Source organism: Somniosus microcephalus, chromosome 1 (genome assembly GCF_052327205.1).
Source record: "Somniosus microcephalus isolate GS21.2 chromosome 1, FLI_Smic_1.0, whole genome shotgun sequence".
Taxonomy (NCBI): domain Eukaryota; kingdom Metazoa; phylum Chordata; class Chondrichthyes; order Squaliformes; family Somniosidae; genus Somniosus; species Somniosus microcephalus.
Window position 1 is genome coordinate 36,595,480 of NC_140987.1, and position 14,532 is coordinate 36,610,011.

General features: G+C 43.8%; 1 protein-coding gene across 2 annotated transcripts in view; it reads right to left on the reverse strand.

Annotated features, from left to right (window-relative positions):
• The window catches only part of glra3 (glycine receptor, alpha 3), a 309,534-nt gene extending 304,442 nt beyond the window's left edge, over positions 1-5,092 (reverse strand). For both annotated transcript variants that reach the window (XM_085977779.1, XM_085977833.1), the window contains exon 1: positions 4,716-5,092. In XM_085977779.1, coding sequence (XP_085833905.1) covers positions 4,716-4,786 — 71 coding nt within the window. In that variant the 5' untranslated portion in view covers positions 4,787-5,092. The remainder of the gene's footprint in view (positions 1-4,715) is intronic.
• Positions 5,093-14,532: the final 9,440 nt, after the last annotated feature.

The window sequence follows — 14,532 nt, forward strand, 5'->3', positions numbered from 1 at the left end:
GCAAACTCTTAGGGCAAAGCTAATGAATATCGGGGAAGTGGCCTCGAATTTGTGCCGGGCGCAAACTTTAGCGGCCGCCCGACTTTACCGCCCCAAAAGTGGCTATAATAAATTTCTAGGCCTAAAGGTGGTAGAAGTTTGGAACTCTCTTCTGCAAATAACAATTGCTGCTAGATCAATTGTTAATTTAAAATCGGAGATTGATAGATTTTTGTTAACCAAAGGTATTAAGGTATGAGTTTGGTCATAGATCAGCCATGATCTCATTGAATGGCGGAACAGGCTCAAGGGGCTGAATGGCCTCCTCCTGTTCCTATGATCCTATAATATCCTTGCTCATACTTGGGGTTCCTCAGCCTTGATTCTACTAAGCTGCACCTAAGCTTGTAGGATTTAGGAAAATGGAGGGAAGTCCCTAGTGGGAGAGACTATACATTTTATTTTGGAAAAGCAATAACTGTCCCTGTGTGAACTTGTATTATCCATTGGCTTGGTTTAGAGACTGTTAGATATAGCCACCAGGAATTTCCTTGGGGGTTCTCCTGATCGGCCACTGTAACTTCGACGGAAGATTGGTGCAAACCCATTCACATGTCCATCTGGGGTTTCGACCAATTTTGGTCCCTAAGTTACGACAGCTGATCAGGAGGAACCTTGAGGAAATTCCCCTTGGGTGACGGTTTCTGTGTGTGTCATTAAACCCAGCCAACTAAACAAAAAAAATTATCTTCTCTTATTTGTTACCTCTAGGCTTGACTATTCCAACGTTCTCCTGGCTGGCCTTGCATCTTCCCCCCTACATAAATGTAAGCTCATCCAAAACTCTGCTGCCCGTGTCCTAACTCGCACCAAGTCCCATTCACCAATCACCACTGTGCTCACTGACCTACATTGGCTCCCGATTAAACAATGCCTCGATTTTAAAATTCTCCTCCTTGTTTTCAAATCTCTCCATAGCCTTGCCCCTCCCTATCTCTGTAACCTCCTCCAGCCCTACAACCCTTCGAGATATCTGCGCTCCTCCAATTCTGCCCTCTTGCACATCCCTAATTTCCATTGTGCTTTTAGCTGCCGAGGCCCTGAACTCTGGAGTTCCTTTCCTAAACCCCTCCGCCTCTCTCTCCTCCTTTAAGACACTCCTTAAAACCTACCTCTTTGATCAAGCTTTTGGTTATCTGCTCTAATATCTCCTTATGTGGCTCAGTGTCAGATTTGGTTTGATAACGTTCCTGTGAAGAGCCTTGGGATGTTTTACTCTGTTAAATATGGTATATAAATGCAAATTGTTGTTGTTGTTATACCTACAGATGTCTATCCATTTTATTAATTTCAGAAAATACCACCTCCTATTGAATCCAACTTTCCATTTTTGTAACAATTGTCAGTGATCTCATTGTTTAAATTATACATAAATTTATTTCTAAACCACTTCAGCTATACAGGGACTATGTTCATCAAATCAGCCTGGGGCTTGAGTTTAATTAGCACATCCAGTACCAAGAAAAATATGAATACCCAATTTCGCCAATATGTATTGCAGACAGGAATTTATGTTTTTGGTTGAATTGCATAGGAATTGCTTGCACAAAGAATGTCCAGTGGTATACTTGTGTTCGTGCTCTCTATTTACAGAGGGAGGGGATGTGTGAAATCCAGCTTCAGTAACATTCACATTTCAGGCTTTCTTGGGTGGTGAGCTGTCAAGTTTCAGCAGGTCATCAGGCGGAGCACTAACCAGAAATGTACAAGAAGGTGAGCAACTAATGGGGACTTCAGCCTGGATCACATCTCCTAATTTTCTACTGGCTAGGAACAGAAGGCATTTGCAGAGTTCATAAAGATGTCTGCAGGTGCTCCCTTGTCTCCTCAGAGCACAAGCCACGAAGGCTGGGAAGCTACAGACCAATAAAATATAGGAAACTAAAATACAAATTTTAAAGGCAAGGTGTGGGCAAAATGAGTTGTGTGAATTATTTTGAAGGGCAGGTGATAATTCCTCTTTTAAAATATTGTTACCATTTGATTGGATCTCAGGTCATCCATTGAATCTGCTTCCACCGCCCTTTCAGGCAGTGCATTCCAGATCATAACAACTCGCTGTGTAAAAAAGATTCACTTCATCATAACAACTGGATATATATTAGATCAAATTCTCCAAACCAAATAAAAAATAAAAATAAGTGTAACTTTGATGTGTTGCTACAGGGCTAAGTACTGCATTCACCACATGATAGATTCCATCATATTTACAACACATGATAAAGACGTCACAGTGTAGAACATCATTACTCGGTCAACCTTTCCATATTTACTACTTAAACTCCAATATTTGACTCCTAAAGATTGTTCAGTTTTAATGGACTCCTGGTTTCGGAATCCTATATCTAACATTGATGTCAATCAGTTTATCTACCCAGGTTGGTCGTCAATATTTTTAGTAGAACATATGCGCTAACCAATGTCGTTCAGTCCATTTTAGTGGTGAATACTGTAACATTGTATCATCCTTCTTGAATCCTATTAAGTATCATTCACGTGTGCCTTGTGTTATACCAAAAGAATTGTGTGCACCACTTTAACTTGGGGAAAAATTTGCAGGGCAGTGGGGAAAGAGCAGGGGAGTGAGACTAATTGGATAGCTCTTTCAAAGAGCCGGCACAGGCACAGTGGGCCGAAAGGCCTCCTTCTGTGTAATAAGTTTCTATGATTCTGTGAAATATATACATTTCAATACCATGATTTTAAAAATCTAAAAATTGAAGTCAATTCTTCAAAACATTTTTTGTGAAAAATTCAATTAAGTTAGCTAAATTGTTGGCATTGACAAATAGTTTTGTGACATTGTTGAAGACGACGTTTATTTGTGAAACCCTGAGGCTATTACACACATCATCCACACAATTCACTTGCAACGCTGACACTCTTGGCTACACAGGTCAAACCATTCACAGAATCAAATAGCCGTGTAATATTTTATTTATGAAGGTGCCAACACCTTAGCCAACTTGTTTCAGATGTGTTTTCAAGGGGATTCAAAATGATAATAGAGACATTGTTCATGGAAAAACAGAAGAGATGGTATCACTGTAATCTACGAAAACTGAATGTGATTCAAGAATATTTTCACACTCAACAGTTGTTCAATTATGAAATGACTGCTACCTGCCACAATAAATATTAAAGTGTTTGAAACATTGAACAAACAAATGGACAAGTAACCGAGCCAGAGGAAGAGGAAACTGTAAGTAGTCTTCACAAATATAAAACAAAACCGAAATAACAGGGATGTGCTTGAATGATCTTTTCTCTTACCTACCCTTTAACCTCTTCTAATGTATTTGGCCATTAGAAGTAAATCCATCTGCGCTACAATCTTTCCCCCTCTTCTCGTGAAAACAATAGATGTATTCTGAATGACCCAACATCAGACAACATTCCCAACTTGCACCTTAAGGTTTATTCGTCGCTGTAGATTTGTTTTGGTCTCTTCTCAAACACACACGTATGCAGAAGAATTTTCTGAGGGGTTGTCAATTTACAAACCATGTTCGCGGGGGCGGGTGGGGGGGAGTGATGTGGTGTCAGAACTCCATCCTATCAGATCGTTCCAGACCCACGGGCTGGCAGCTTAATTCCTGGTGACTGATCGCCATTCAGCCCCAAAATTAAATACATTCGAATTCACCTACCAACTGAAAAACATTCCAAACCACACAGCCGTCAGAGTTAACGGCCGCTATTCCCATCAGTCACTATTGACCAGTCGATCGTGTTTTGTGACAATTTCTGTGAAAGTGAAACAGAACGTGGAAAATAAGACGGCTGCTAGTAGGTGAAATTAACTCCCTGGCCACTAGTTGGTGCACAGCGTGAGGGAAGTAACTAGAACGAAGCAAAAAAAAGGGGGGCAACCAATAAACATATTAAAACGGTGTTTCCACTGTCTATATGAAAGGGCACAACCAATTGAAATGTTAATAGACAATATCTCAGTTTTGGAGGGGGAGTGGGGGCGGAGAAGGGATTCAATTTACTTAGGTTGTATTCATGGTTGGGTTGAATGTTCTGTATTGAATTAATGCAGATTCTTACTTTTAGAAGGACGGTTGGTTTTCTAACCACGTTGAAATTCGTAATTTTAGATACTGGTTGAGCCAATAATGAGATCAACAGGATCTCTGCAAAAAATGAGTACAATACCAAACGCACTGATCGTGAAGTGCTCGCTATGTCTGCGCTCCTGTTGCACTGAACGTCTTTTCAACCTGTGGCGTTGAATTGAACAACACGGATTTCCTAAACGAAATGCTCGTGAATCGTTCGTTTGATTTTAGTTTCCGCTGCAGTTTTCTACATCTTAAAAGAGTAGAGATATGACGATGTTGCAAAGATAGGTTTGGGGGAAAGGCAGTAAATAAGTTTGACAAAATACGGAAGTCTGTTAGTTAGCCTGTTGCTTGACAAAATACAGCTATTGTTATGTCCTATTGTTAAGTCTGTGCAACTTCATATTCCCCCTAAAAAATGCCTTTACATCCAGACATGGTTTGATTCGGGGTTTCTTTTTAACCTCAGACACGATGCTCACTGGCACGACGTGAAACAACAGGCGGCATACCAAAGAACATCAGCTCAACATCTGAAGGTGAGGTGGTCGAGGACGAGGGACCCCCCCTCAAAAAAGTAACTCGTTCTTGTAAGTAAGATGCTCTTACCTGAGAAACACCGCTACTCCCCAGAGATAAACCCACAAAGCAGCTACCGAGTGACATTTGCCTTCGATCATATTGCCTTTATAAAGGTCCTGTCGACAGTTGCAGTTTAAATGAGTTCTTCTCGCTGGCTTGAATCACCTAGCCTCCAGGACCATGGACAGCGCTCCTTTCTGAATTGCATGGGATTTTCCTTTTTCCTTCCCCTTCCCTTTTGCTTGCATGCAAAAATCTAAATTCGTGTTTTGCTAATTTTTTTTCCTTCCCCCGGCGGTTACAGGTCCCAGGATCACGTTTTCAAAGTCAAGGGCATCGCTGAGGTTGAGTGACTGGAGCGGGCGCTCCTTCTGACCGCTCGCTTCATAGGCAACATTTTCTGCCAAGCGAGGAGCCGGAGGGGGGGGGGGGGGGAGGCGGGGGAACGGGACTCGCCGAGCAAGCAAACCTCACGCTGCGAGGTGGGTGGGACAAAGGGCTTTGATCAGCGTTGCATCTGACCAGTCGGAGCGCGAAGCCGGCAAAATCAGCAAAACGCAGGAGCAGGAGGAGGAGACCTGAGCGAGCAGGTTTCTCTTGCGCTTGGCCCGGGGAGTGACAGATTGACAGGGTGCAAAAATATCAGAGAGCCGGGTTTTGCTTATTTGGGCATTTGCTTTTTGTCAGACTAGAAGACAGTGCAATGCCCCAGCTCTGTGTGTGTGTGTGTGTGGGGCGGGGTGGTATTCAGATATTAAGATACCGACCAATACATGGGGGATAGCAGATTTTGGCACATCCTTCAGTTTGCAGTGAAGCCATGGGGGTTATTGGGTGACATGTAGGCCTGTTGCTCCCTCCGCTTCGACCGGTGGCAATAAATAACGATAGGAAAACGCACCGCAGATTGTGGTGTGAATGCGCGGTGTCTGCTTCGATGTTTGAAATAGTTAAGGCAACGGCATCGCGACAAGAGCCTTGTTGCTCAATGTTAAACGGCTGAAAAGGATCAGCTCACCCTGGCACAGAGCGCTGTCGTTTTTCACCTCAGTTTTTTGATTTATTTGGGGGGTGGGGGAAATACGCTAAAAGGACAGCATTTGTTGGACCCCTCCCTTTCCTGTCAACGCTCAGTTTTGTCACGTAACAATGCTGAAGAAAGTTAGTTTCACAGGTGAATTTCGTTCCGAGTACAACTTATCAATTAATTGTGAAGAAATATCACTTTTCAAAAATGAACCGAATCCAGTAACTCCGTGCAATTTTTGTTTGTCTTGGCTCATTGCGCACAAGTATTACTTACTAAGTTTTCTTTAATCTCTTAATTATTCCAGTTACAACCCCTTACGGATTTAAGTCATAATTATGGCTTTGGATGATAAGTTAGTTATTAACCTTTTATAATTTGATTTATGGAAATTCTTGGGTGCGACGTGTTGCTGGCAAACTCGGCTTTTCATTGCAATGATATCGACCACCTGGTTTAAGGGAACGGTTCCGATAACTCCCCCAGGCATCACCCATCGAGCGCCCGGCCGTGTTGAGTGCTTGGTCTTATACTGGTTCGGAAACCAATATGCTGCTCATGACGAGGTTCGGCTCCAAAGGCAGGAACCCCAACATATCACCGCTCGCCGAGCTGTCTATCGATGGCCACTCGCCGAAGATCAGATTCTCAGTCAGTGTGGGCGATGGACTGAAGCCTGTTTAACCTTGAACTTCGGCGAGTCTGAGCGCACGATGGGATGCATTGAGCGCCTTCCTGCTAGTTTGTGAAATTATTCGGCTTGCAAATGCAACGGAAGGGCGCAAGTGAATTAAAATCGCGCGGCCAACGTTTGTGCGTCCAGAAGCTCGACGTTGACTCACCCGATGAGTAAAATGCTCGTTTCCAACCTGATTGAGACGGTTCGACCTGTTGCGTATTTTATTGTTACTCCCGAATGAGGCAAACATGAGTCTCGCAGTTCAGATTCAACACACATTGCACTGAATGCCTGTGCAGGTATCTGCTTGTATCAAAATATAGATTGTTGTCGGTTTCAGGTTTCGGAAATGTGCGTTTCCTTTCTAATTGTTTCCCCTATAATCAGTGGTCGCAGTGGCATTATCCAGTTCTAGTCCATGTTATTGAAAGTGTATCTTAAGTGTGTGGAAACAATTCAAACTACATCAGTTAATCTCTCATTGCACACATGACTCTAATGTCTCGAGTTAAACATAATCTGACATGACTGTTCCCCTATAAACTCTCCAGTGTCACTCGAAATACTTTGTTTTTCTTAACTGGCTGGCTGCCCAAGACACTGATGTTAAAGCGTCAATTTCGCCTCTATAGGTCTTTAGTTTAAAAAAAAATCATTCTCCGCAATATGGGCATCTTTAACAAGGCCAGCATTTATTGCCCATCCCTAATTGCCCTTGAGAAGGTGGTGGTGAGCCGCCTTCTTGAACCGCTTGCAGTCCGTGTGGTGAAGGTGCTCCCACAGTGCTGTTAGGTGGGGAGTTCCAGGATTATGCCCCACCTGTGAAGTGTGGACATATTGAAGATTCAAATATCAGCGAAATCCTGCCGCTTAAACACTTCACAGGCTTGTGTGAGTGAAAGGGCAGTTGCAATAATAAAATAACGTGGTTGCAATAATCATGAGAGATGCAAGCTTTTGCCTCACTCTGCAGGTGAGAGGTTGAAATATGAGTTGCCTGGTAATTGCTTCAATCCGGTTCTAACATCGTACAGAAGCTGAAAATTCAAGAATCCTGGGGCCTGAATTTGTTGTCGGAGGCTTCCCTGCGGGCGACTGCCTCCGAACCGCAAGTAAAGTACGAAGCTACCTGATGGTCCCGGAGGTTGGTAGACTCGCGCTCCTGGGCCTCCACGCGTAGGCCTGTGTATTCTTTTAGTGTGGGTGGTTAAACAAATCAACTGTAACTTAATAAAACTTTAAATAAAACTCAACAAATTAAATTAAAATTTGGTTGGCCGGGGTGATGATGCACTCCAGTCCCCGAGGTGCCCACCGGCCGCGGAAGGCCTCAAGCGTGCCGGCGGACACTGCGTGCTCCATCTCCAGGGCCACCCAGGCACGAACATGGCTGTGGAAGAGAGGCAGGCAATCAGGCCGGACGACCCCCCCCCCCCCCCCGACTGCCCGCTGCCTGGACCAATTGATGGCTTTTTTGGCCAGGCCCAGGAGCAGTCCTACGAGGAGGTCCTCCGACCCGCCCTCTCTCCTCCGCACCGGGTAACCAAAGATCAGGAGCGCGGGACTGAAGTGCAGCCAAAAATCGAGGAGCAATCCCTTCAAATAATGAAAGAGGGGCTGCAACCTGTCGTAGGCCTGTGTAAAGGCCCACATATCCCAGGGGTGCACGCTGTTCACAAGCGCCCCCTGGGATCACGTGGGCCAGCCCAACCAATCAAAAAGGGGATCCCCATTATGCTTATGGGGATTCCATTTACGTATGGACTCCCCATAAGTTTAATAGGAATCACCTTTAAAACACAATTACACACCAGTTAAATAAAAATAAATCATTACATGTTCAAAATTAATTTAAACATTTAAAACAAAAATTAAATTTTTTGAAAAATAAATTTAAATGTTTTAAAGGGGCTAAAAATAACCTATATCTAATTTTAAAGTTTTTTTATGCTGAAATAATTTAAATTAAAAAATATATATATTTATTTAAACTCTTACGCTAGTACAGAAGGCCCTATGCCTGTTTTTACCAAGCATAAGAGTTTCACGGGCATTCGCTGGGCAGTAGTTGGGCAAATAGTCCAAATCTCTGCCAGCGAATGTCCATTTCCCGGGGATGCGGTGGATCTGTCGAGCTGAAACTTGACAGAGCACAAGTTCGTGTTTTCTCGCGTGCACAACACATGGGGAAACCCGGAACTTGTGGAGCACTTATGGCCGCGTACGCTGTGCAGACATGGTCATGGTCCCTGGAAAACCCGGGCCAACATAAATTATGTGTAATAAAAACAGAAAATGCTGGAAATATTCAGCAGGCCAGGCAGCATCTGTAGAGAGAGAAACAGAGTCAATGTTTCAGGTCAATGACCCCTTTGTCAGATGTTCTGACGAAGGGTCATCGACCTGAAACGTTAACTGTTTCTCTCTTCACAGATGCTGCCTGACATGTTGAGTATTTCCAGCATTTTCTGTTTTTATTTCAGATTTCCAGCATCTGCAGTATTTTGCTTTTGTATAGATGATGCGTAATTTTGTGCTGCAGACCCATGTTAAAGAGAGTTAGTTTAAACCTGCTGAAACTGATTTTCGGATCATGGCACCACAGGGTTTGATCATCGGGACGCTGATGATGTTGCAGGAAAATAAGTTATGAAAGCCCAAAGTATGCATTGCTGTTAGCTCTCAGAACACAATGAAGAGAAGTACAAATATTGGAAGAACACATGTTGGTGTACAAAATAACACTCATATATTAAAAAGTAAGAAAGACTTGCATTTCTATAGCGCCTTTCACAACCTCAGGAATCCCAAAGCGCTTTGCAACCAATGAAGTACTACTGAAGTGCAGTCACTGTTGTAATGTGGGAAACGCAGCATCCAATTTGCGCACAGCAAGCTCCCACAAACAGCAATGTGAAATTGACCAGGTAATCCGTTTTTGTTATGACACCGAGGAGAACTCCTCTGCTCTTCTTCAAAATGGTGCCATGGGATCTGTTCGGCCCACCTGAGAGGGCAGACGGGGTCTCAGTTTAACGTCTCATTTGGAAGATGGCACCTCCGACAGTGCAGCACTCCCTCAGCACTGCACTGGGGTGTCAGCCTGGATTATGTGCTCAAGTCTCTGGGGTGGGGCTATGAACTCACAACTTTCTGATTCAGAGACGAGAGTGCTACCCACTGAGCCACGGCCGAGGCCCAAGACAATGTGGTGATACCATGTATTTGACCACGGGGTTATCTTTCAAAGATTTTTTAAACTTTTTCTTCAGCTTGTTACTGAAGTAATTAAATGGTACGACCAGATTTAGGAACAGCTTCTTTCCCAGGGCTGTCATCCTACTGAACTCCACAAATAAACACTAAAGCCTGCACATCTGCCAATGCACTTTATTATGGTCATATTTATGCTAATATACTGCAAGCCAAATGTATAAATGTATGTTGAATGTTTAAGTGTCCTAATCCAAATTGTACACTCTCGGGAGCCGCAAGCCTACATTTCGTTGTACTGCACTTGTGCACTAACAATGACAATAAAAGTTGATTTGATTTGATTTGATGGCATATCTGCAAGGGAAACATGGACCAACAGTATCAGCCAAGACACACTAGAATGGTGTAATAGCCCAACTCATAGTCCCACAAAATAATTACCACAATGGAAATTTCAAAACGATAAGGTGGAACAAACACAGCCATCTGTCATTCAACAATTAATGGAAACTCTCAGGAAAAGGTCTATTACTAAAATAGACAAAAATAACCAGGCCACACAACTTGAACACATAAGACTTAAAAAGGGATTGAAATTGGTACAGCTTTAACTAGCATTTAGCCAAATTTAAGGAAGGTGTCTGAAGACTGAGGAGCAGAATTACTTTTTTATTAAAATAAATGGTCAGAAAAACATACCTGGAAATATCAAACATCTGTTGCAGGAAATGATTTTGAGAGATGTGGTGAGTGACCATGTGGAAAACCATCGCTTGTTAAGGGACAGTTAGCATTCATTCAGAAAGGAGAAATCATGTTTAACTAACTTGCTGGAGTTTTTCCAAGGCATACCTGACACAATGGACAAGGAAATGTAGTTGAGACATGTCAGGATTTTCAGCAAGCTTTCAACAAGGTTCCACATCAGTGAATAATAGGTAAGGTAACACATCACTGAGCAGGAGATAAGGTATAGTGCTGAATAGAAAACTGCCTTAGAACAGGGAACAGAGGGTAGCTATTAACAGGGACTTTATATGGTTGAAAAGATGTACCCCAGCAATTGATTTTGAACATCTACTTATGAGTTAGACTGGAGTATTCTTTGCAAATGATTAAAAAAAAGAGGCAAGACAAATAATGAAGATTGCAACCAGAGTCAGAAGGAATGATGGGCTAGATTTTCAGTTGCTTGCGCCAGCAGTTAGCGCCTTAAGAGAAGTGATTTTCGGGCGCTATGCGTGTAGCGCCCGGGCGCAGCGCAGTTTGCGCCCCGCCCCAAATTAAGTTGCCCGTTAGCGCCGGCGCAAAGTTTAGTGGCCGCCCGGATGCGCGCGCAGAAAATGACGTCACATCCTCGTGCAACGCCCTTTGGCCGCCCCGAATCCAAACTTCAGTCGGACCGCCCCATTGTGCAGCTGGCGTCCAGAGCGTTTGTAAAATGGAACGCAACACACCCTGGGGAGCGCAAATTAAAGGGCAATCCTCCTGCACTATAAAAGGCACTCTGCATGTGTTGTGTGGAAGGATCCAGTGTGTTGTTGTGAACGGTGTATTTATGTTTCTGGCCACCACCACCACCACCTCCTCCTCCTCCTCCTCCTCCTCCTCCTCCTCCTCCTCCTCCCAGACTCTGCCTTTGAAAAACACACATGCACCCTTCCCCTTTAAGAGCTCACTGGCACCAGAGTGTCTGCCGTGCGCTGCGCCCGAGCTCGGGTGTTGCGCTCTGCACCGCCGGCTTAGCGCCTAAAGATAGTAGTGGAACGCCTCTTTTAGCGCTCCACCAACCTCTTAGGGCGAAGCCACTGAATTTCCGGCAACGGGGCGCTACTTTGGGGCGGGCGCTAACTTCGGGCGGGCGCTAAGGTTAGCGCCCCAAAACTGTCTATACTGAAAATCTAGCCCGATATCTTTTAGGTAATTGGGGCAGTAGATGGCAGATGCAACTCAATAAAGATACATGCAGTTGTTGATTCAGCCAGCTCAAAGTCCATGTCCATTCTCCCTTTAACTACTATGAGTCCCCAATGCTTATAAATCAACCACTGAAGGTAGCCACTTAAAAGAAAAATGATATATGGCATGACAAGTTGAGAAGGCTGTTAAAACGGCATACAGGAGCCTTGGCTTTATTAATAGAGGCAGAGAGTATAAAATCAAGGAAGTTATGCTAAACCTTTATAAATCACTGATTAGACCCCAGCTGGAGTATTGAGTCCAATTCTGGGCACCACGTTTTAGGAAGGATGTCAAAGCTTGGTGAGGGTGCAGAGGACATTTAATCGAATGGTACCAGGGATATGGGACTTCAGTTATGTGGAGAGACTGGCAAAGTTCTCCTTAGAAGAAAGAAAGACTTGCACTTATATAGCACCTTTCATGACCACCGGACATCCCAAAGCGCTTTGCAGCCAATGAAGTACTTTTTGAAGTGTAATCACTGTTGTAATGTCGGAAACGCGGCAGCCAATTTGTGCACAGCAAGCTCCCACAAACATAATAACAGATCATCTGTTTTAGATGTTGATTGAGGGATAAATATTGGACAGGACACAGGGGATATCTCCCCTGCTCTTCTTCGAAATAGTGCCATGGGATTTTTTACGTCCACCTGAGAGAGCAGACAAGGCCTCAATTTAACATCTCATCCAAAAGACAGCACCACTGACAGTGCAGCCCTCCGACAGTACTGCACTGGAGTGTCAGCCTAGATTTTTGCACTCACGTTTCTGGAGTGGGACTGTGAACTCACAACCTTCTGATTTAGAAAGCAAGTGTGCTACCAAATGAGCCACAGTTGACACTGAGAGCAGCGAAGGTTAAGGGGAGATTTGATAGAGGTGCTCAAAATCATGAAGGGTTTTGATAAAGTAAATAAGGAGAAACTGTTTCTAGTGGCAAAAGAGTTGGCAAACAGAGGACATAGATTTAAGGTAATTGTCAAAAGAGCCAGAGGCGAGATGAGGAGGATTTTATTTTACACAGCGAGTTGTTATGATCTGGAATGTGCTGCCTGAAAGGGCGGTGGAAGCAGATTCAATAGTAACTTTCAAAAGGGAATTGGATAAATACTTGAAGGGGAAAAAATTGCAGTACTATGGGGAAAGAGCAGGGACTAATTGGATAGCTCTTTCAAAGAGCCGTCACAGGCACGTTGGGATGAATTAACTCCTCTGTGCTGTATTATTCTATGATTCTATGTCTGTGCAGAAATGTATCAAATCACGGTCTCAGGATAAGGGGTCGGCCATTTAGGACTGAGATGAGGAGAAATATCTTCACTCAAAGGGTTCTGAATCTTTGGAATTCTCTACCCCAGCGGGCTGTGGAGGCTCAGTCGTTGAGTATAATCAAGACTGAGATCGATAGATTTTTGGACTCTAGGGGAATCAAGGGATATGGGGATCGGGTGGGAAAGTGGAGTTGGGGTAGAAGGTCAGCCATGATCTTATTGGTTGGCGGAATTGGCTCGAGGGGCCGAATGGCCGGCCTACTCCTGCTCCTATTTCTTATGTTATGTTCTAAATTAAGTATTGTCTGTAGCTCTCATTCAATCAGTAATTTGTTGCTTAAATTGCAATGTCCTTGTACGTTATTAACTTACAACTTCCCCAAGTAGCAACTGTATAAAAGTCCTTATTGAACATGCTTTTTAAAAATTATTTTATCGCTACTGAATGTACATACCAGATTCCATCAATAATATTAAAAGGGAGTTGGGCGGGTTCTTGAGGATGAGGAACTTACAGGGTTATGGACAAAAAGCGGGGATGTGGGACTAAGCTCGATTGCTCTTTCAAAGAGCCGGCACAGGCACGACGGGCCGAATGGCCTCCTTCTGTGCTGTAAGTTTTTATGAATCTTTGAATTTCAGGAAAACTAATTTTAAGGCAGTGAGAACAGAACTGGGGACGGTAAAACTGAGGGAATCAAACAAAAGTAGAATAATTCTAATGAATATACTGGAGAAGGTGCAAGTAAGACGTGTCAGCTTGGATTGGTTTCAAAACCTAGATTTAAGCAGTTAAGCAGGAAGGTTTGAGTAAGCACAAATCTATCTGCATTGATACACATATAGAATATCTATATTATTTATAGTATATATAAAAATCTTATATCTGCATGTGTATCCTGTCTACAAAACCTTACTTCCCATTTTCACATTTTTGTCACACTTTTGTGTCAACATTTACCATTACAAGTTCCTATGTCCAATATTTATAATGCAATGTGTCTTGCTGTAATTACACCCTCTTCCCAACAGTAGTGCTCTAGTTCCCAGGTTTGCATCTCTCAGCTCCACAGCCTGTGCTACAGAGAGACTCCTGTGCTCCAAACAACTTTGCTGTTCTGCTTCCCAACTTGCGATAAGTTTTGCTATTTAACTATAAGTCATGTATTAAATTAAGTAAGGACAGAATGTATGACTTTAAAATGGGGACATGGTCCAATTATCCACTGCCCCCCCCCCCCCTTAACCCCAATTCACTTGAAGACTATACTTGGTCATAGGGTTCGTAGCAACATAGGAACAGGAGAAGGCCATTCAGCCCCTCAAGCCTGTTCCACCAATCTATTAGATCATGGCTGATCTGCATCTTAACTCCATCTACCCGAGTTGGTTCCGTTACCCGTAATACACTCGCCTAACAAGGATCAGTTTTAACTTATGGGCGACCGACTGGTGGAGTGCTCCAGCCAACTGGATGTTCTGGCAACAAAGAAGTCGGTGCCATTTTGAGGTTCGGGCCTCATTTAAATAAAACAGGCTTGCTGCCCACCCCAAACAGCCGCATTCAGGCTGGTGCGGTATTATGGCAGCCTGGCCAGTAGCAAGGTAAGTTCAGAGGTGGCGGGGGCGGGGGCGGGGGTCATGTTCGTGGAGGGGGATTCCAGAGCGGCAGTGGCCTAGGTGTTTT